This window comes from Pteronotus mesoamericanus, unplaced genomic scaffold, assembly GCF_021234165.1.
Source record: "Pteronotus mesoamericanus isolate MK-2021 breed Mesoamerican mustached bat unplaced genomic scaffold, CSHL_Meso_final contig_27, whole genome shotgun sequence".
Classification (NCBI taxonomy): Eukaryota; Metazoa; Chordata; class Mammalia; order Chiroptera; family Mormoopidae; genus Pteronotus; species Pteronotus mesoamericanus.
The window spans coordinates 18,885,913-18,907,583 of NW_026555115.1; the positions used below are offsets into that span (position 1 = coordinate 18,885,913).

A 21,671-nucleotide genomic window follows, 5' to 3' on the forward strand; every position below is an offset into this window, starting at 1 on the left:
GGCCACATGCCCTGGCTACTAGCTTGTCTTTTTGAGGTGGGAGGAAGGCCTTGGTGGCCATCAGATGAGGGAGGGGTAGTACAGAAGTCTCAAGGGCAACAAAACAGAACTCCCCAAATCTACATAACCAGAAGCAAAGTCACCAGGGCCTGGGCAACTTTTAGGCAAAACTCATGCAATTCCGGCAATGATCATGCTCGTCTTAAGAAATTATATTGAGCTTTATTAAATAAACCAAGTAGAAATACGTCAGTTGGAGCTCAAGTAATATGCAAGGCACAATTCTTCCTGTCTTCAGCTTTACAAAAGTAAATCACACAGACCAGCCCCAAAGGACTGAGGCGAATTCACATTGCAGCTCAGAGTCAGACCAGACCTCACACACAGATTCCACGTGTGACTGGCCCTGGGGTATGTCTCTAGGCCTGGCCCCAGGGCACAGGGCAGACCGTTAGAGGCCTCAGTTGCTGATGAAGTAAGAGCTGGGAAGGAGGGAGGGCTTTTCCCACTTATCTTCTCCTGAGCCTCTTCACTGGCCCTGCTGGGCTCTGCTGCCTGGAGGGCAGGGAGGCATCTTCCATTTGCTGCAAAAGGGAGGCTCAGATCTGCTGAGGTGCAACTGTTGTACAAAAGGAGAGCAAATAACACTGGGTCTTTGTGATTGGATGGAACACAGAGGCTTTTCCAAAGGAACAGAAAGATTTCCTGACACCAAAGACATTTTCCTAATGATGATTCCACTGTTCCTGTGCTCATAGAGCTGGGACATCCCCACAGGGTTGAGGCTGAATCCAGGAGATGTTTCCACAGGTTGGGAAACAAAGAAATCCAAAGGCCAGCAGTCTATTCACAGTGGTCCAAAGTGGGGCAAAAAGCAGCCTGGCTGGTAGTTCACGCAAGTGTCTCAGCATCTCCCATGAGGCTGAGCTGGCTCAGGGGCCCACTCAGTGCAGTCCTGAGGCTTCTTGTGCAGTGACAGGGCAGGCACTGGACACATGCCATTCACACTCATTTCCTAGCAGGAGCCAGATTAAAGGAAAAGTAGTTTCCACAGGGAAGACACCCCACAAAAATAAAAAAGTAATTAAAAAGTCTTTTCCCTGAGACCAATGCAGTAGTATCTTCTACAGTCAACTTCTAAACAGAGCTCTGCTGCTCAGTCTTGAGAAAGGAGTGATTGTAGAGTCTAAGAAAACTAAAGCATCACCCAGAAACCCTCGATAGCCAGGCATAAAGGAATGAGTCAGAAAGTCTTAGCCTCTGTAACACTGAAGTAAAACAAATTGCGATAGATAAGAATAAGCTCATGAGCACAGCCCAACTAAATACGTATGAGAACAGAGGCTTCAGTGAGAGTGGGCCTGTCAGGCTCAGGCCTCAGGTGCTAGTTCCAGGCTGGAAGCTGTGAGCTGCCCATCCATGTAGCCACAGGAGTGTTAGGGCCTTCGTGGGGGATGAGGACTAGTGGGAGGTGTAGGCAGGGCTCCACAGCCCTGAGGGAGGACTAGCTCTGCGACCAGGCGGCAGTGCATTGCAAGGCATCAGTGATGAGGCAGCAAAATCTAGGGTGAAAAGAGAGACAAGTAAGCAACCGAGCATAACGGGGAGGGGCATTCCTCAGAGACTACTCTGAACAAAGTTTACCAGGCACTTTCCTAAGCATGCCCCCAGGCATCTCTGGGCCACACCTGAATCCACTGGGGGCTTGCTGAGCTGGCCCCAAGAGGGAAGGAGCAACAGCTGGACATGCAGAGTTCGGGTGTGTAACTCCTGACCGTCCCCAACTCAAATACAGAGTCTCAGGATGATAGAAAGCATCCAGTCCATGGTGCACGCGGGGAGGGACTGTCCAACTAGGCAGGAACAGCTTCTTGGTCAGAGAAAGCTGCATGAACAAAAACTCTAAGGTGTGCGGAAGAGTCTAGAGTACTGGGGAGATGGTGCAAAGGCCCTGGTGTGAATCCAACGAACACAGGGAAGGGTGAATAGTGGAGATGTGGTTGGGGGGAGGGTCTCTGGGAGGACAGCTGGTTAACATACTTGAGTTACAAAGCAAGCGAGCTGTCGAACATTGCATGCCTTTCACCCGCTGTGCGCTCACAGGCCTATGAGGCACCTGGTAAAAGACTATGACTCTAGGGGTCCAGGTTGCATGTAGGAACTTCTTGCTCTGCAAAAGGCATCTATACAAAACTGTATCCTCCTTCAAAAAGTTCATGGGCTCCTTGAAGCCTAGACATGCACCCTTCCCCACCCCCTGCCGAGTCAGTAGACACCAGCTTAAGGATTTCTTGTGTGGGAAGAGAACACTTGAATGGGAATAAGAAGACAAAGGGCTGCTGTGTACAGCTGTGCATATTGGGCACTATTTTAGGGAACACCATTTACAGAGAGAGGTGCCCTCTGAAATTGTGCAGAGTTCCCGGGGCCTTGGTGCCACCAGAGACAATGAACTGTTAAGAAGGATGGGCCATGGCATTCTAAATTTTTTATCAGGACTGCCCAGAACCCTTGTGTCTGAGTCAGCTTAGAGCCCATTGCAGTCACCCAGCAGACAGGAGCCTGGTCCAGTGTGCACGCCTGCAGGCACAGAGCTCCCTGCTACTGCCCCTCTACCCTGCAGAGGTCTGTCTGGGAGAGCTCTCTTGTCCCAGGGCCAGGACCAGCCTTGGGGCTGCAGGGTTCCCTCCCACCAGCTCCTAGCTCTGCCCTCGGTTTAGGGAATTGATCGCACTCAACCGCCACTTTTTCCCCAGGCTCCCACTCTTCCTCCCAGTTCTGCCTGGCTGTGCTCAGGGTGGCTACTCACAGTGGGGGCTGTGCTGAGGACTGGCTTGGTGGGACAGAGCAGACGGTGTGTTGAGCTCTCGGGGGGCACAGACCATGTGGTAAGCTGCAAGACCAAATATATGGCTGGTAAGAACAGGGCTGGGGCAGGGGAGCAATCCAAGGGACACAATGTAGCCTACCTCACCTATGATCATGACAGCAGTCCCAGCCAGCAGGGCAAAAAGTGTGAAGAACATGACTTGGTAGGAATCCAGGAAGTGCTGGAAGAGGCTGGCTCCATCTGTGATCAATGGAAAGATGACTTACTAAACTGCCGCATGGAGTCCTCTCGTGTCGGTGTGCATGGTCAGAGTGTAAGGTGGCCTGCTAGAGGCCAGGGACTGTGTCTGGTCCTGTGAGGCTGCCACCCATTGCTCTGTCCCTCGTGGAAAGGTTCGACACTGCTCAGCAGGAAGTTTTGGTTTCCTTACAGTTCAGCTCAAGGGTAGAACAGGCCTATCTGGAGGAGGCTAGAGGATGTGGGCTGCTTGGGAGTCAGCCATACTGCCCCAAAAGCAGTGTTGAAAAAGCGAAGTCATGAGTTAGAACCACAAAAATGGAGGTCAGGGGCAAAGCGTTGTTCAGGGACCCCACTGCTCTGAGGTGAGGCTGGGTGTGTGTCAAGGGGGCGCAGCATTTTCTGCTCCAAAGCCCCTCCTCCTCTGAGGCCGTCTTCAGAATGGCCCAGGCCTCATCTCCAACCCTTATCAAGGATCTCTCCCTCTACCTCACTGGGCTGTCCTACGCTAAGCAAAGAGAAGGCAGTGGCCTCCTCAAGTGTCCCTGCCACTGGTCCCACCCCTTCAGTCCATTCCCAACCAGGCCTGACCAGGTCATTTCCCTGCCTTCAGACAAAAACCCAAGCCCCTGGGCTGGCATTTCAGGTTCCTTGTAGTTCCTCCTGGCCCAGCCCCTCACCCTGCACATCACCCCAGGGGCTTTCTGACTGCACTACCCACACACCCTCCACCCTGACTCATCCTTCCAGACCTAGATGAAGCAGCCCATCGGAACTGCAGCCCCTCCCAGCAGAGATGAAACTACCCCTCTGTGTGCTGCCCCCATCTGAACCACATCTCTAGAATCATTCCTTTCTTTCTGTGGCAGTGAATCGCTGCCTCTCCATTGGGGATTACTGGGGGAGCCTGTGAGGAGCGCTTCTCAGGCGTCCGCCCAGCACAAGGTCTGGCACACAGCAAGTCCTGATCCATGATGACAAAAAGAAAAAACATGCATTCCTTACTGAGCACCCTAACTGTATGTTAGAGGGACCCTGTGCTAAGTGCTGTCCTCATATACTTAACTTCTAGTTGGGGAAGACCAGCAGAAATCACAAATTCTACAGACAACTTAATATTAATTATTGCATAGGCTGGTAATTGGCATCAGTGCTCTAGAAGAAACGCAAGGGTAAGAGTGTTTGAAGTGAGGCTTGCATTTTCAGATTTGAGGGGAAGGTAACATTCGAAGGTCGCTTTAAAGGAGATGGGGGTTTTGGGCAAGGGGCTACTAAGAGCTCTAGTTGGGGGCTGCGCATGTTTCAAAAACAGGAAGAAAGCCCATCTGGTTGGAGCTGGGTGCACACGGGGGAAACAAGTCATAAATTGGTCAGGAGGGCAGACCACGTGGGGGCCTTTTGGGACCCTGGAGGGACTTCAGCTTTATCTCCCAAGGGAGATGGGAGCCATGGCAGAATGCTAAGCATAGGAGAGGTGCAATCTAGTCATATTTTAACAGGCTCCCTATGGCTGCCGAGTTGAGAATGAACTCGGGGAAGCAAAATGTACATGATGGCCTAAATGGGCGATTTTTACTTGGTGGTACATTCCACATTTTTGACTCTTCCAGTTCTCATGCTCCCAGGTTTCCATTACACCCAAGGCTACTCCCGTCCATCTTTCCACACCCAGGTTCATCCCACCTTGTGTCCCAGCCCATGACTTACAAGGACCAGGCCCTCGGCGATCCATCACAAAGGCCACAGTTACTGGGATGGTGATGGCTTGGTTAGTTGTAGGGCTGGCGAAAGTCAGAACGGTAGACAGAGGCCCCTGGCTGCCAGCTGCAGGGTCTGAGATGCTGACTGTGTATGTGACAAAGCTGGGCAGCCCCAAAGACTTCTCCTTCTCAAAGACCAGCACAGCTGGGGATCCTGATTTCACCTGGGAGAGACATCAGGGCTGGAGGGAAAGGCCCCCACCGCTGCTGGACATGCTGTGCTTCCCTCCCATGCCTGGAAGCCAGAGGCCAGGACCCCTCCCAGGTCCCTCCCACATGCTGGACAGGTAAAGATGTCTGCGTACTTCTAACTGACAGCATGCCACCTGCAGTATCAGGGAAGGAGCACACTGTCTAGACTAGAGCTGTTTTTAAGGAAAGGTCAAGTCAGTGTCACTGAATTCTAATCAAGTGCTCTTCTAAGAAGGCTAAACTGACATGAACTATCACCAAACACTAAGTTACAAGGGAGGCAGCCTGGAGCTCTGTTAATGGTGGATCACCAGCTGCCCCATCCCAGGGTCTCCATTAACAAGAACCCACTCATCCCTTTCAGCTCAGCTCAGCCACATCTGCTGCAGTGAAACCAAGGAAGGAGCTGGCAGAGAAGTCAACAGCCCTTCCACCCATACCTCTGGTCTCTTACCAGTCTGCTGGACTATGGGACAGTATTCACCCACCATTCAGCAGATGGGGAAACTGAGGCCCAGAAAGAGGGGACTTGTCCCCAGTTGTTCGTGAGTCAGTGACAGGTTACGGATTAGGGCTTTTCTTCCTGTCCCATGTCAGCAGTGTTTCTGCACTAAACCCATTCATTCAATATACTAAATGCTCACTGAGCACCGACTCTGTGTTAGAGAGGTTGTGCTAAGTGCTGCTCTCGCATACTTCTACTTGAGGAAGACCAGCAGAAATCATAATAGTGCTATGGGGGAAGAAAATGTATTTTGTTTTTAATTTTAAAAAGAGGTGATATAGGATTTCCATGTTCCATCTAGCCTTCTCTGCTCCCTTGTCCTTTCTCATGCCCTAGGCTGGTATGCCAATGCCCCTTACCTCCAGGTTCTCTAGAATCTCCATGGCACCAAAGACCTTGACCTCGGAGCTTGTGTAATGGTTGCTCAGAAGAACTTCAGCCTGGTCGGTATACAGTCCTGGGCTGAAGGGCACCTCGGCCCCAACCTGTTCTCCAGAGAAGTGGCTGTCTAGGAGGGAGGCAGTGACGAGCAGCGCTGTCTTCTTCATGCTGAGGTGCTTCAGCTGTTTGTCTGTAAGTCTGTGCATCACGACTGAGCAGAGATACTGACCTATGGAGACAAGGGTGTTCTACTTTGTCCTCTTTCCCACCCATGCCCTCATGCTATTCCTTCTCCTTGCTTTTTTTTTTTTTTTTTTTTAAGAAATCTTTAATCCTTTAAAATTTTTAATCCTTTCTTTCTAGGTTACCTGTTGGGAACCATCCCTCCTGGTTTCAGGGACTGTAGCCTCGCCAACAGGCAAGAGGGCCCCAAGGCTGGAGCTGAGCTAGGAGGCCTTGGGAAAATAGGCCACTGAGGAGGCAAAACCTGTCCCACTGGCAGGGGTGCAGCCCCTGCCTCCCTCACATCACCCTGCTTGGCCCCGGAGGATGGCTGGTTAGTCAATGACAGGTAAGACCCCTCAATGGCAGGGGCAGCCTAAGACAGGCACAGTCACATGGGGGCCATCAGGGAAGGACTTGGGGGATACGGAAAAGGGGCAAAAGATCCTCACCCCTTGGCTTTGTCATGGCTGGAGTCCTCATTCTATCTGAAAGAAGCCTCCTTATCTCTTGGCTGCTCTGCTTGGCTGCCTGACTAGTCAGTAAAACAATATACAGGCAGGTACAGCCCTAAACTGGACTGGGTGGCTCCCGGGGACAATTAGGCCTGGAAAAGGAATGCATTAAATCCTATGAAACTTCTCTAAGTTACTTCGCTAAGTTACTTCGCTAAGAATGCCCTGGAGTTAATGAGTACTGATATTGGGGACCACTTTGTGAAGTACTGGGAACTGTAGCCTGCAAAAGAACACAGTGTAACCACTGAAGCTTGCTCTGCTTCCCACTGCCCTGATAAGGAAACACCAGGTGCTTCACTTCACAGCAAGGAGGTAATTTCTGAGCCCTGAAAACTGTGCCTTAATGAGCATCAGGTGCCAACTTGTCTGACGCACCTTGATTTAAGACAAACCTCTGTATTTCTTCAATTTATTATCTATAGTCTTTTAATGTAGATTGATAGGCTTTGTATGCATGCTGTATACCCCCACACATACCGTTCTCAATAAAAAACACTTCTAGGGAAGGGCTCAGGGCATTCTCTACTAGAGGGAATCGCCAACCCCTTCTCCTGACAGGCAAGTTGTGTCTGGTATAGTTTATTTCCCCATCCGTGGGAACCCAGAGTGGCTCTGCAGGAGAAGGCCCCTCCCTGTTCAGTTACCTAGGCCAGTTTTGATTAAGAAAACTATAGAAAGTTAGGAACTGCCACTAATTAATGGTGGTACGTGTCACTTTTCCAGAGTCCTGCCTTGCAGGTGCCAGTGCACTGCTGTCGTCTTTGCTCACATTTGCTGGAATTAATCGTGGCAGAGTTTAGTCCACAGGTTGCTTTTCTCCGTATTTCTTTGTAAATGCTTTAGTGTTCTTACAGAATTTCTTATGGTCCTTAGAGTATTCTTTAGCTAGGTCTGCCTGAAGGGGGTGCTCAAGCTGGGGGTTGTTCACCAGAGCTATGAGGGCCTAGATCCCTTGGTTGGTTTTGGTTGCTGGTTTCCAGTTTTCAGTGCTAATTACTGGCAGACATATCGATGAAACCTTTTCACCGATGTTGGGATGGTAGATCTTCATTTTAAATGTGATCTTCAGCAGTTTGGATGGGCACTCAGCTAGGAAGTTGATTTAGATTCTGAAGTCCCCTTTATCATATGGTGGTCAGGGACAGTAAGCCCTTGCCAAGTCAATAAGTTTGTATCAGTCTGGATATTTTGAAGTTTTTAATTTCACATTTGCAGACTTCTTCAAACTCCTTTGTCAGCCACCTGCTGGCTGCCATCTTGGATCTGCCACTGCTGGTTTCCCAGTCTCTCCTAGCTGTTCCATTGGAGAACTCCTACTCATTCTTCAGAGCCCAGGGGAGATGTCACCTCCTCCAGGGGCCTCCTGGGAAGTTCTTTGTCTGTGTCTCCAGACCATTAAATACCCTATTTATGACCAGCAGTCTCCCTCACTGTCTCAGGATGTTCTATTCACCAGATCCCTGTTGGACTGATGCTCTCTGGGGCAGGAACGTGGGTCCAGCTCTGCAGTCAGGGCCCAGCCAGCCTGCCTAGAACATGGCAGAGAAAATGAGGAATAGCAGATTCCATGACCCAACGCTGGGTTGCAAGTTAGGCTGTAGCTGACTCAGGGTATAGCCTATGGCCCCAGATGCAGTAAGAAGTTCTGGAAAGGCATTTAACAATTCTGGACTATTTTGGTGTTTCATGTCCACCATGTCTGACCCAGAGTAGACAAATGAGCTGAACAAACACTGTTGAGTGATGCCTTGGAAAGCTCCCTAAATCTAAAACTGGATGCCTGGTTAGGGTTCCTTTGATGCCCATGCCAGCCAAGTGCCCCACCATCCTTTCGTCCACCATGCTGGCTTTCAGTTCTGAAGCTCTAGTTAATACCACATTGTGTGGTCCTTGATTATTTAATAAGGAAGGACCTTCCACCCCTGTCTGACTTGCTCTTCTCAGAGCCCAGACCTGCAGGTAGAGCAAGGTATCACCCACCCCATTTCATTGAGGGATATAGTCTCAGTCCCTACAGGCTCTGAGCTGGAAAGAGCAAAAGAGTAATTAAGCCCAGGGTTTCCATCTCTGAATCACATCCTTTCTGCTGGGGTAGGTGGTTGCTGAAAATGGCCAAGCCCCATCACAGGACTGCCCACTTCACCTGGAGGACACAATGAACCAGAGAGCCAGAGTGAAAGAATCAAACCCCAGGCTTGGCTCCTGATAGACTGCCCCTCTGAATAGACAGCCACTGTGAGTCACATGCACTGAAGGCAAACCCTCCACGCAAGTCAGTTTCCACTTTCAAACCCCTGCAGGCTTACCCAGTGCAGAGTCAAATGCTGGTTCTGCACTGAACACATCACGTGCTGGGAAATCGAAGACATCTTGCTTGAACTGGACCTGGCAGCTGATGAGGGATTCTGGATGCAGCGTCTTGATGACTTCCATCTGGGCCAGGGAGCACTCACCTAGAGATGGGGAGAGGTAGAGAAGGCCTGTCAAGGCCTCTACACCTGCCCGAAGAGCTCCAAGACTAAGGAGCAGGGACAGGCCACATGGAGGCACCAGCACCCCAAATTCCTTCCATGTGGGGCCCCTGGGGTTGTTAAAAGCCTAATAATGGTGTCATGGTTTATAAAAGCCAAGGACAAACTTTATAGAGGAGGGAGTCATTCTGAATCCCAGGCAATTTCAGATCAGATTTCCAGCATCTGTTCTAGAGCTTGTGTCCAGGGGCATGGCAGATGGGTCAGTCAGGCCCATAAAGCATGCTATCTGTTCCTGTCAGCAGGCGAAAATGGGCAATTTATTTCTGGACATCAGGACGGCAACAGTTCTGCAATAATGCACTGAATATTTTGTCTGCAGCAGCACAGTATTGTTCACATGCACTGAGGTAGGCAAACAGAGGTTACCATGATGAAATAAAGCTGCCTCATTACTCAGAACAAAAATAGCAGTATTTAATTCTATCAATTAAGTAGTTTTTGAATTAAAAAAAAAAAAAAGCGTGAATTGATATATTTATTTCTGGCAGCTGCTGTCCAGGGCTGTAACAGGCATGACCTAGGAGAGGTAATTACAAACCCAACATTGGCAGTGAGGCCTGTTGAGTCATTACTTTCTGGGATTAACAGTGTTCTGTTGGCTTTCTTTACTCTGCTGCCGTAGAGCTGAAGTCGCATTTACAGCCCAGAAACAGACAGTTTCTGGGTGCCAGGCTCTTTTAGGAAGATTCCTTTTATGGCTTCTGCTTGTACATGACTCAAATTTCTAAAAAGCTGTAAGGAGCAGGCCAGGTGGGGTTACATGTTCTCTCCAGAGTTGGCATGAGTTTGAGTAAGAAGAGCACACAAAACCCCATTAGAAGGCATAAGAAGCACCCCGCCCCTCCATACCCCACCTCCCTGAGTCTGGCAGGGCCCCAGCCTGGACCACTCAAGTCTCGCTCACTCTCTACCTCTCAGGTTAGAGCTTCTGTCTCCCACGGTGATCATCACTGTGGAAGTTGTGACCTCCTGGAAGTTGGTTTGGAGAGGGCGGATGTGATGAGCTATGATCCTCTGCGGGATGCCAATCACTATCTGGAAGGAAGCCAAAGGGAACTTTATTGAGTGCTGACTGTGTGATAGCCTGTGCATTTTTCATCTTACCTTGTGGCATGGGACACAGGGACTGACCATTTCACAGTGGATAAAACTGAGGCTCAAAGCCTAAATGATGTGCTTGTGACATGGCAGAGTAAGGGTTAGACCCCTGGCTGGTCAGACTCCATTGCCCAAAGCTCTCCCACTAAACAAGAGCTGAATAAGCAGGCCTGAATTCATTCATTGGTCTGGGGTGGGCTGTGAATTTGGCTCCTGTGATACTTACCATCACTTCTCTGTTTATCAATTTGGTTAATTAACCTTTCAGCAGAGAGAAAAGAATATATTTTACTTTACTGTCATTTATTCAGTTAGTCAACCTGGCCAAAATGCATACTCACACAGCCCTGGCAGTGAAGGCCCCCAGACTCCAGTCTTCCCAGATTTCTCCTGCTCATGCCCTTTGCCTGTCTTGCAACCCCAGATGCATGCCTTCACCTCCTCTGCAAAGCCTAACCCTGTCTGCTACTGCAGGCCCGGGTCCAGAGCAGCCTTCTCCAGCTGGAAGGCGGCCTGCCCAGCTCTGTGCAGGCTCTGAGCACTTCCTGCCTCCTCCAGATGTGATTTTTACCAGAACTTGATCTCCTCGAGGAGGAGAATATAGTCTCACTCTCCCAGAAGTGTGTACAGCTCCTACGACTGTGGTGATCAGAGCTGTCAGAGCTGTAGGCAGGGCCCAGGCTCCCTAGAGGTCACCCATGCCCCTGTGCTGGTACCTCCCACCTTGTCCGGTCTTCTCTTCTCCTGACTGCCCTGTAGCAGTCCTCTCCCTGCTTCCAACCTCCTCCTCTACACTTCGGAGAGAAGGCCAGGGCCTTGACCCCACTCCACCCTTGCTCTGGGGTGCCCTAGAACCCAGGTCTTTAAGATCCACCTGTGTGCTGTAAACCCCCATCCCCTCTCCAGCTTTTTGCCCTGGAACTCCAGATACACCTGCCTAGCTACACTGCCACCAGCCCTCACCTGGAGGAGCTCAAACTCACCATGTCCCAAAGTCACTCTTCATCTTCCCCTCAGACTGGCACCCCCTTCTGTGCTTTCCTCTCACAGCAAAAGACCAACATCTACCTCGTCACCCAAGTCAGAACATGCGGAGTCCTCCCCAAGGCCTCCTTCTCCTTCACCCCCTACTTCTTAATGGTCATCAAGCTTTGATGACTTTCCCTCCTGAATCTCTTCCAAAGTCATCCTTACTCTCTTCCCACCTAACAGTGCCAGGCGAGGGCCCACCCTTGGTCTCCTGGCTGCTTACTCTGCAGCTACTCCTCCTCTCTTGGGCTTTTAGACTCTTCTGGACATCAGGTGATTGTTCCAAAACATACCTCTGATCCATATCATTGTTTGATTTTAAAAAATCCCGGATGAACCCCTACTGCATCTAGCATAAGCTTCTACCCCTTTACCCTGGAGTAGTAACAATACAGTTAATACTTACTGAGCATTTGCTATGTGCTGAGTACCATTCTAAGTGCTTCACACATGTTGAGCCATTATTCTGCAGAGCACTATCATCTCCATTGTTTTTTCCTTTACTACAATTTTATTTTAGTAAAAGTGGTGCTATAAAGGTACAGTTAGACTTACTTGCTATTTAAAATTTAGCAATTTGAAATTTTTTCTTCCATGTAGATTTATTTAAAAGTCAAATATACTCAACATTTATTGAAGTCATAGCTCTTCCTATTTTTGGAAATTCTCTGCAAAATTATTTATTTATTTTTCATTGTTCCAAAACATTTGTGTCCTTTTACTTGTCACCACTCTCCCCTGCCCCACCCACCCCCACCTTGCCCCTTCAATCCTTCCCTACCTTGGCTTCATCCTTGTGTCCTTCACATCTGGTTCCTTGATCTGACCATTACCTTCACCTTCCCCACTACCCCCTCCCTCCCTTCCTTCCTCCCTCCCGCCCCTGTCAGTTACTTCTTTCTTTCAGTGTTGCTAGTCATATTTTCCTTGCCTGTTTGCTTTGCTGATTTGGTTCCACTTATAAGTGAGATCATATGGCATTTGTCTTTCACCCCTTGGCTTATTTCACTTATCATAATGCTTTCCAGTTCCATCCATGCTGTCATTCTTTCTCTCTGCTGCATAGTATTCCATTGTGTAAATGTACCATAGTTTTTTGATGCACTCATTTACTGTTGGGCACTTAGGTTGCTTCCAGCACTTGGTTATTGTAAATTGTGTTGCTATGAACATTGGGGTGTACAGGTTCTTTTGAATTGGTGTTTCAAGATTCTTAGGGTATAATCCCAGCAGTGGAATCACTGGGTCAAAAGGCAGTACCAGTTTTAGCTTTTTGAGGAAATTCCAAACTGTTTTCCACAGTGGCTGCACCAGTGTGCATTCCCACCAACAGTGTACTAGAGTTCCCTTTCTCCACAACCTCGCCAGTGCTTGTTGTTTTTTGATTTATTTATGATGGCCATCCTGACCAGTGTGAAGTGGTATCTCATTGTGGTTCTAATTTGCATTTTTCTGGTAGCTAGGGAAGCTGAGCATCCTTTCATATGTCTCTGGGCCCTGTGTATGTCCTCCTTGGAGAAGTGTCTGTTTATATCCTTCGCCCATTTTTTAATTGGATTGTTTGTCTTCCTGGAGTGGAGACGTGTGAGTTCATTATGTATTTTGCAGATCAAACCCCTGTCTGTGGTATCACTGGCAAACATATTTCCCCATACTGTTGGCTCCCTTTCCATTTTGCTGATGTTTTCTTTAGCCATGCAGAGGCTTCTTATTTTGATGAAGTCTCATTTGTTTATTCTTTCCTTTATGTCCCTTGCTTTAGGGGACATATCAGTGAAAATATTGCTGCATGGAATATCTGAGAGTTTCCTGCTTGTGTTCTCCTCTAGGACTCTTATGGGGTCAAGACTTATATGTAAGTCTTTTATCCATCTTGAGTTTATTTTTGTGCATGCTGTCAGTTGGTGGTCGAATTTCAATTTTTTGCATGTAGCTGTCCAGCTCTCCGAACACCATTTGTTTAAGAGGCTATTTTGACTCCATTTCATGCTTCTTCACTTTGTCAAATAATAATTGACCATAGAGACATGGGTTTATTTCTGGGCTCTCTATTCTGTTCCATTGATCTATATGTTTGTTCTAATGTCAGTACCAGACTGTTTTGATTACAGTGGCCTTGTAATATAGTTTCATGTCAGGTATTGTGATCCCTCCTACTCTGTTTTTCTTTCCCAAAATTGCTGTGGCTATTTGGGGTCATTTATGGTTCCATATAAACTTGTTAAATGTTGTTCACATAGAACATCATTTCTATGTGAGATACGTCATTGGTATTTTAACAGGGATTGCGTTGACTCTCTAAATTCCTTTGGGTAGTATCGACATTTTGATGATGTTAATTCTTCCAATCCATGAACACAGTATATGCTTCCATTTATTTGTGTCCTCCTTAATTTCTTTCTTCAGTATTGTATAGTTTTCTGCATAAACATCTTTTACCTCCTTGGTTAAGTTTATTCCTAGGTACTTTGTTTTTCTTGTTGCTACAGCAAAGGGGATTTTCTTCCTGATTTTTGATTCTGATATTTCATTGTTGGTGTACAAAAATGCCTTCAATTTCTGAATATTGACTTTGTAACCTTCTGTTTTGCCAAATTCACTTATTAGGTTGAGCAGTTTTTTGGTGGAGTCTGTGGGGTTTTCTATGTACACTATCATGTCATCTGCAAACAATGATAGTTTTACTTCCTCCTTTCCAATTAGGATGCCATTTATTTCTTTTTCTTGTCTGATTGCTGTGGCTAGGACTTCCAATACTATGTTGAATAGAAGTGGTAAAAGTGGACATTCTTGTCTTGTTCCCAATCTTGGTAGGAAAGTTTTTAGTGTTTGCCCAATTGAGTATGAGGTTGGCTGTACATTTTTCATATGTGGCCATTATTATGTTGAGGTATGCCCCCTTTATTCCCACTTTGCTGAGTTTTTATCATAAATGAGTGCTGAACCTTATCAAATGCTTTTTCAGCATCTATTGATACAATCATTTGGTTTTTGTCTTTCCTTTTGTTTATGTGATTTATCACGTTTATTGATTTGGAAATATTGAACCATCCTTGCATCCCTGGGATGAATCCCAGTTGATCATAATGAATGATCTTTATGTATTGTACTGCATTATTATGTAATGTGTTGCTGGAAGCAGTTTTCCAATATTCTGTTGAGGATTTTAGTGTCTATGTTCATCAGAGATATTGGCCTGTAGTTTTCTTTCTCTGTTTTTTATCTGGTTTTGGGAATAGGATAAGGCTGGCCTCATAAAAAGAGTTTGGGAGTCTTCCCTCTTAGATTTTTTTGGAATAGTCTGACAAAAAAAATCTAAGCTCTTCCTTAAATGTTCTGTAAAGTTCTCCTGTGAAATCGTCCAGTCCACGGCTTTTGTGTGCCAGGACTTTTGTGATTACTGCTTTGATTTCACCTGCTGTTATTGGTGTGTTCAGGCTTTCTGCTTCTTCTTGATTCAGTGTTGAAAGATTATATTTTTCTAGAAATTTATCCATTTCACCCAGGTTTTCATATTTCTTGGCATATAACTGTTCATAGTAATTTCTTACAATCCTTTGTATTTCTGTGGCATCAGTTGTTATTTCTCCTCTTTCATTTATTTTATTTATTTGGATCCTCTCCCTTTATTTCTTGATGAGTCTGCTTAAAGCCTTGTCAATTTTGTTTATCTTTTCAAAGACCAGCTTCTGGATTTATTGATCCTTTGAATTGTTCATTTAGTGTCTATGTCATTCAATTCTGATCTAATCGTGATTATTTCCTTCCTTCAATTCGCTCTGGACTTTGTTTGTTGTTGTTTCTTCAGTTCTTGAATATGTAGGGTTAGGCTGTTTATTTGAAATGTTTCTATGTTTTTTAGGTAGGCCTGCATTGCTATGAACTTCCCTCTCAGAACTGCCTTTGCTGTGTCCCATAGATTTTGGAATGTTGTGTGTTCATTTTCATTTGTTTCCAGAACCTTTGTGATTTCTTCTTTGTTTTCAATATTGACCCATTCACTGTTAAATAGCATGCTATTCAGTCTCTACAAGTTTGAGCGTTTTTGAGTTTTTCCTTAATGTTGGTTTCTAGTTTCAAGCCTTTGTGGTCTAAGAAAATGCTTGTTATGATTTCAATTTTCTTGAATTTGTTAAGGTTTGTTTTGTGCCCTATCATGTGGTCTATTTTTGAAGATGTTCCATGTGCATTTGAAAAGAATGTGTATTTTGCTTCTTTGGGATGAAAGGTTCTATAGATGTCAGTTAAGTCCATTTGATCTAATGCATCAACAGTTCCAAAATATCCTTGTTGACATTTTGCTTGGAAGATCTACCCATTGATGACAGTGGGGTGTTAAAATCCTCTACTATCAGTGTACTACTCTCTATATCTTTCTTGAAGTCCTCCAAGATTTTCCTTGTATGTTTGGGTGCTCCTATGTTGAGTGCATATAGGTTTACAATGTTTATATCCTGTTGATGGATTCTTCCTTTGAGTATTATAAAGTGTCCTTCTGGGTCTCTTTCATGGCCTTTGTTCTGAAATATATTTTGTGTGATATAAGTATTGCTACCCATGCTTTTTTCTTCTGTCCATTTGCTTGGGATATTTTTTTCCATCCCTTTACTTTCAAGTCTGTGTAGGTCCTGTGTTCTGAGGTGGGTCTCCTGTAGGCAGCATATGTGTGGGCCATGTTTTCTTATCCATTCAGCTATCCTATGTCTTTTGATTGGGGCATTTAATCCATTTACATTTAAAGTTATTAGAGATAGGTACTTATTCATTTTTTTCCCTTTGTACCCGTGTTCCTTTCCTTCTCATTCTTTTTCTTCGTCTTCTTAAAGCAGTCCCTTTAGCATCTCTTGCAGTGCTGGTTTGGTGGAGGTGTATTCTTTTAGACATATTTTGTCTGGGAAACTCCTTACTTCACCTTCCACTTTAATCGAGAGCCTTGCTGGGTAGAGCAGTCTTGGTTGCAGGCATTTGCTTCTCATGACTTCGAATATTTCTTGCCATTCCCTTCTGGCTTGTAGTATTTCTGTTGAGAAGTCAGCTGCTAGCCATATTGGGGCTCCTTTGTATGTTACTACCTGTTTCCCCTTTGCTCCCTTTAGGATTCTCTGTTTGTTTTTGATATTTGCCATTTTAATGATGATGTATCTTGGAGTGGGCCTCACTGGGTCCTCTTGAATTGGACCCTCTGTTTTTCCTGGACTTGTGTGACTTTTTCTCTCCTCCAATTCGGGAAGTTTTCCATCGTTACTTTTTCAAACAGGTTCTCTATCCCTTGTTCCTCTTCTCCTTTTGGTATCCCTATTATACGCATATTATTACATTTCAGGTTGTCCTGCATTTCCCTGAATGCCTCTTCATTCTTTTTGAGTCTTTTTTCATTTTCTTGCTCTTTCTGGGAGATTTTTTTCCAACCTCATCCTCCAGCTCGCTGATTCCACCCTCTGCTTCACTGAGCCTTCTTTTGATTCCTTCTACTGTGGTTCTTCAATTCAGAAATTGTATTCTTCATTTCCTCTTGCCTCTTATTGATAGTTTCTATGTATTTTTTCATGCTGCTATAATTTGTAGTAAGTTCCTTGTAGCTTCCCTGCAGTTTTTAGTAATCCTCTTTGAGCTCACTGACCTTTCTTAGAACTGTTGTTTTGAACTCAATATATGATAGTTTGCTTGCCTCTACTTCATTTAGTTCTCTTTGTGAGGATTTCTCTTTTTCCTTCGATCGAGGGGTGTTTCTTTTTCTTCCCATTATTTGTAGGACTCTTTTTTGCTTCTGCTTCTTAAATTGATCTGTCTTCACTTCCTGACTTTTTGTTGTGTACTTTCACGGTAGGAGACCCCTTCCTCCCTCCCTTCTTCCCTCCCTCCCTCCCTTCCTTCCTTCCTTCCTGGATCTGCCTCTTATGATATCAGCTGTTGACCCCGTCTGAGCTTAGGGAGACTTTAAGAGACTTCCAGGAATCTACTATCTGTGTCTCTCTTCTCCAGTTGTTAATCTAGTCACTCTGCCCTCAGCATTCAGGGTGGGGCAGGGTCCCTCCTGGTGGCAGGGCTACTGGGTTCTTTCAGGCTGCTGCCACTCAGGGGAGTAGTCTGCCTGAGTGAGATGGCTGCTGTCGTGTGCGGAGTAACTGCTGGGATTCCCCCGGTTACTCCTTAGGTCTCTCCCCAAAGCCTCCATCTCCAGGCTTTCCTCAAGCGTCTCTAGACCATTCCACTTCCCCTTTAGCCAGGGATCTACTATCTGTGACTGCCCCTCTGTACTCAGTACCTGTGCCTGCACAACACTGGGCCACCATCTCCATTTTATAGGTAAGAAAACTGAGGCACAGGGAGGTTAAATAACTACCGAAGGTCACACAGCCTCTCAGCTGGGTGGTCAAGCTGGGATTTAAACTCAGGCAGCCCGGCCCCAGAGCCTACATTCTTAACCACTCCATGGAACTAACTACTTGGAAATCAATGCATTTCATGATCTGATCACAAAGGAAGCCTCCATTCCAGCCATCAGGACTGGGCTCTTGAACCCTGCACACCTTGGCCCATGCCATGCTCCCTCTGTCAGCATCGCCCCCAGGTCCCTACCCCTGACCATTCTAAGTAGCTCATTCCAGGAGAGCACAGCTTTATTAGTCACAAGGTGCTTCTCTCTGCAACAGGTTGGTGTAAACTGCATTGCTGCAGCACTAAACATGAAAGCTCCTGGCTGATACTGCTGGATTCACTAACAGCAGGCTGCAGCCAGACTTGCTCAATGATTCATTCTCAGCAGCAGATAAACAGAATAGAGAGTTTTGTCTGCCTCCAGAAAGACTCAAAAGCTGACTTGCTGGAGGAGTTTTAACTTTTCCGGTGATGTCGTATCACTGTGCTGGCCTACCTACAACCACAACTCCCAAGGAATGCCCATGCAGGACTTTCCTGACCTTCCAGTCACAGCCTGAATTGACTGGGAGCCGAAATCAACCCTAGGAGGTTGCCTCTCACCATCACACCATTTGAACACGGGGAGATGGAGGCTGGAAATAAAAAGGCACTTGTCCCAATCCTAGAGGTAATTGGGTGGCAGACCCCAGATCATGACTCCCAGATCCTGACTGTCTCCCAAGGCATTGACACTTATTTCTTAAAATGAGTCATTCAGTATCAAAAACTGAAAAGTTTCACAGCAAGAAGTTCAGCCATGCCTCTCAAGCCACTGAACCATGTGTGTCCTCAAGCTCACCTCCTTGTAGGTCCTCAGATGCCCAGTGACCTCATAGTAAACTGTCACAGATCCTGTATCCCGGGCCACAGCCACTCCCGTCTTGGGGTCCACCTCAAGGATGCTGTTGGCTGAGGAGCTCCAGGTTCCAGAGAGACCTGGGAGAGAAAGCCTCAAAAGTCACTCATCTTTCCCACATCTAACACATCTGCCAAACTCCATCTCACCTGGTGACTGTCCATCCCCACACTCCGCATGGCTGCCCAAGGAAGCTCACTCATCTCTCTCAGGAGAGAATTTATGCTCTGCTTGCTTCTGCAGCCTAGTTGGCCCACTCTCCTCATGTTCCTGGCTGCAGCCCCCGGGAACCACATGCAGTTCTACCATACCTGCTTACTGCAGAGCTGCAGCCCTGGGAAGAATGAACCTTTGTCCACTCCTATCCCCAACACCTCCCTGCTTGTTGTCTCTCAGTCATTCTCTGTCCTGAGATGACCTGGGTGCTGTCTCTCCAGGCCCCACCCTCTTCATGCTCTCCCCATCTACTGCTCCTACATTAGTTGTCAATACTTTTCTACCAAATAAAACAAGTGTTAGGTTCAGAGCTGCTGCTAGACAGCATTTGTTAATTAAAAGCCAATCATATTACATAATAAATACAATAAAAGAACTCAGCAATGACATTCTATTTATGGCAACTTATATTTGCTTTGCTTTAAAGGTAACATATACCTTCCTTTTAGAAGGAATGTAATTAGATAAAAAAGATAGGTATCCAATTTGAAAAAAAAGGAAGTAAATAATTATATTATACATGTAGCTCATGGATGTACAACAAGTGGCATGGGAAAGACTGAAATTTGGAAGTCACTAAACTAGCTGTTCTTTGCTTAGGGTTCCTTCTAGGGGCATGCTGGCAAGCATGATAATTGCCAGGCACAAAATTAATTAAAGTGAAACATTCAATTACTTGGTTGCATTGGTCACATTTCCAGTATTCAATTGCTAGTGGCTACTGTGTTGGACAATGTAGCTACAGGACATTTATGTGATGGCAGAACATTCTACTAGACAGTGCTATTTCAGATCAGGGGTTGGCTGTGGGTGCCCCAAGGTCTCTGATGCCACCATTAAACCTGGCAGTTGGATGAAAACAGCCACTGACAAGTAAATGAATAAGTGTAGCTGAGTTCTAGTAAAATTTTATTTGCAAAAAAGAGGCAGCAGGCTGGATGTGGCCCAGGGTGGTAGTCTTCTGACTCCTGTTCTAGAACATCATCCAGATTCTATTTGTACATCCTCCACAACAGGACACTGAGCACCTCCCCTGGGAGCCCACTCATTTTTTTGAGGGCCCATATCTCACAAGGGAGCGTTCCTTCGGCCAGTGTCTCTCTTACCTTCCAGGCTGACCAGAACAGTGGCCAGACAGAGGATGTCCCCCACCACCACTGCACCAGACATCTCCGGAGAGATGGTGTGTAGGACGGGCAATGGGACGAAGTCAAAAAGGCCCACATGTTCTGTGTCCCATACGCTGAGCAGTGTCAGGCCCACGCTGATGGTGCGGATGACGCAGGTGTTGTTGGTTGTGCCCTTCCCAATTTGCACAAACTCATCTCTAGGCACAGGAGAGATATGAGGGCTCTCATTAAGCATCCGGAAAGGGCACCCAACTCCAGAGGGAGGAATGCAGCATGAGTCCTCTGCTGGGCAATGCAGCCCCAGATATCACTCCAACTCATGGCCACCCCATAGATGCTCCAGATAAGAAAGCGCCACAAGCTGAATAAGCCTGCCCTCACCTCATCTTCCAGAGAAACCCATGGCCCTCAGCCAAGAATGCCAACCCACACTGCCACCTCCATACTGCAGATGGGGAAGTTGAGGCCCAGAGAGAAAAGTGACCTACAGAGTGTTTTCAAACAGGGAACAAATGTGTCCTGGGGAAGTACAGACTGCCCTTTGGGGTATAACCTGAACAAGTAAAGTAGCCTCTGTACACTTCCTCATCTGTAAGATGAGTATTAGAATGAACGCTTTGTTGCCCTGCCTGCTGTGCACCGAGTGGAAGGCTGCAAACTGGAAGGCTGCCAGTCTGGGCATGTGCCTGGGTTCTGGGCCAGGTCCCTAGTTGGGGGTGTGCAAGAGGCAACTGACCAATGTTTCTTTCACACATCGATGTTTCCCTCCCTTTCTTTTTTCCTCCCTTCCCCTCTCTCTAAAAAAAGTAAATAAATAAAATTTTAAAAAAAGGAAAAAGAATGAACCCTTGCCACAGACTTGATATAGCAGTGAACCAGATCAGTAGCTGTAAGTTCTTAGACTAGTACCTGGCCCGCAGGAACAGGTCAATCCACATCAGCTAGTGCTATCCAGTGAAAAGTCTTAGTCTAGGCAGGCTGAAGGTTTGGGCCCCAGCTTCATCACTTCCCTCCACCACGTCTTCTGACTCCTGAGCCTGCAATCGTCTCTTAGGGAGAGATTCCTACCACAAAAGGGCCAGCATGACTTCTACAGAGTAGCTGATGGGCTGCAACAACCCGGCTCCATTTCCTCCAGGACAGCCTACATCCCTGACTGATAGACAGCCAGTACTGTGTGCATAGAGCTCCACAGGTGGCCAGAGGCCCTGACAACCACAGCCTCAGTTGATGACTCTGGGGATTAGGCCATGTTCTCCATGTGACAGATGTGAAAACAGAGATCTGGCGAGGCCACCTGACTTGCTCGAGTTCACAGACCCTAGAGAGAGCAGAGCTGGGCTTGAACTAGGTCTCACTCCAAACCAAGGTCCTTCTATCATGCCATGCCCCCAGCACCTGGCTTGACTGTTTCAGCAAGAGGGGCCACACCTGTTGCAGGGACCCTAGGAAGGCCAGGTTATAATGGTCATCAGCACCTGGATATAATATTCTGTGCTCCTATCCCAGTGCTGCCTAGCCAACTCCCAAAGTCCTACTCCTTCCTCCTGGTCTGATGATTCTCTCTCCTCCTCTGAGCTTGGACTGCATCCCCCTAGGGCAGTGGTTCTCAACCCTAGGGTAATATGGAAGCCTTATTAATATGTCAGGCCCTGTGAATGTGCACTTCTAAGAGGTCCCCAGTGATGTTGATGATGCTGGTCTGGAGAGCACAGTTTGGGAACCACCTCTCCAGCAGATTCA

General features: G+C 46.9%; 1 protein-coding gene and 1 pseudogene across 1 annotated transcript in view; both read right to left on the reverse strand.

Annotated features, from left to right (window-relative positions):
- Positions 1 to 273: 273 nt before the first annotated feature.
- NUP210 (nucleoporin 210) overlaps positions 274 to 21,671 on the reverse strand; it is a 122,741-nt gene continuing 101,343 nt past the window's right edge. Inside the window, exons 32-40 of the mRNA XM_054575085.1 lie at positions 19,905 to 20,125; positions 18,526 to 18,662; positions 10,091 to 10,214; positions 8,952 to 9,098; positions 5,884 to 6,134; positions 4,775 to 4,991; positions 2,975 to 3,070; positions 2,810 to 2,893; positions 274 to 1,562 (exon numbers count right to left, since the gene is read on the reverse strand). Of these exons, the coding sequence (XP_054431060.1) occupies positions 1,462 to 1,562; positions 2,810 to 2,893; positions 2,975 to 3,070; positions 4,775 to 4,991; positions 5,884 to 6,134; positions 8,952 to 9,098; positions 10,091 to 10,214; positions 18,526 to 18,662; positions 19,905 to 20,125 (1,378 nt within the window). The 3' untranslated portion in view covers positions 274 to 1,461. The remainder of the gene's footprint in view (positions 1,563 to 2,809; positions 2,894 to 2,974; positions 3,071 to 4,774; positions 4,992 to 5,883; positions 6,135 to 8,951; positions 9,099 to 10,090; positions 10,215 to 18,525; positions 18,663 to 19,904; positions 20,126 to 21,671) is intronic.
- LOC129071770 (ubiquitin-conjugating enzyme E2 L3-like) lies at positions 7,411 to 7,901 on the reverse strand (annotated as a pseudogene).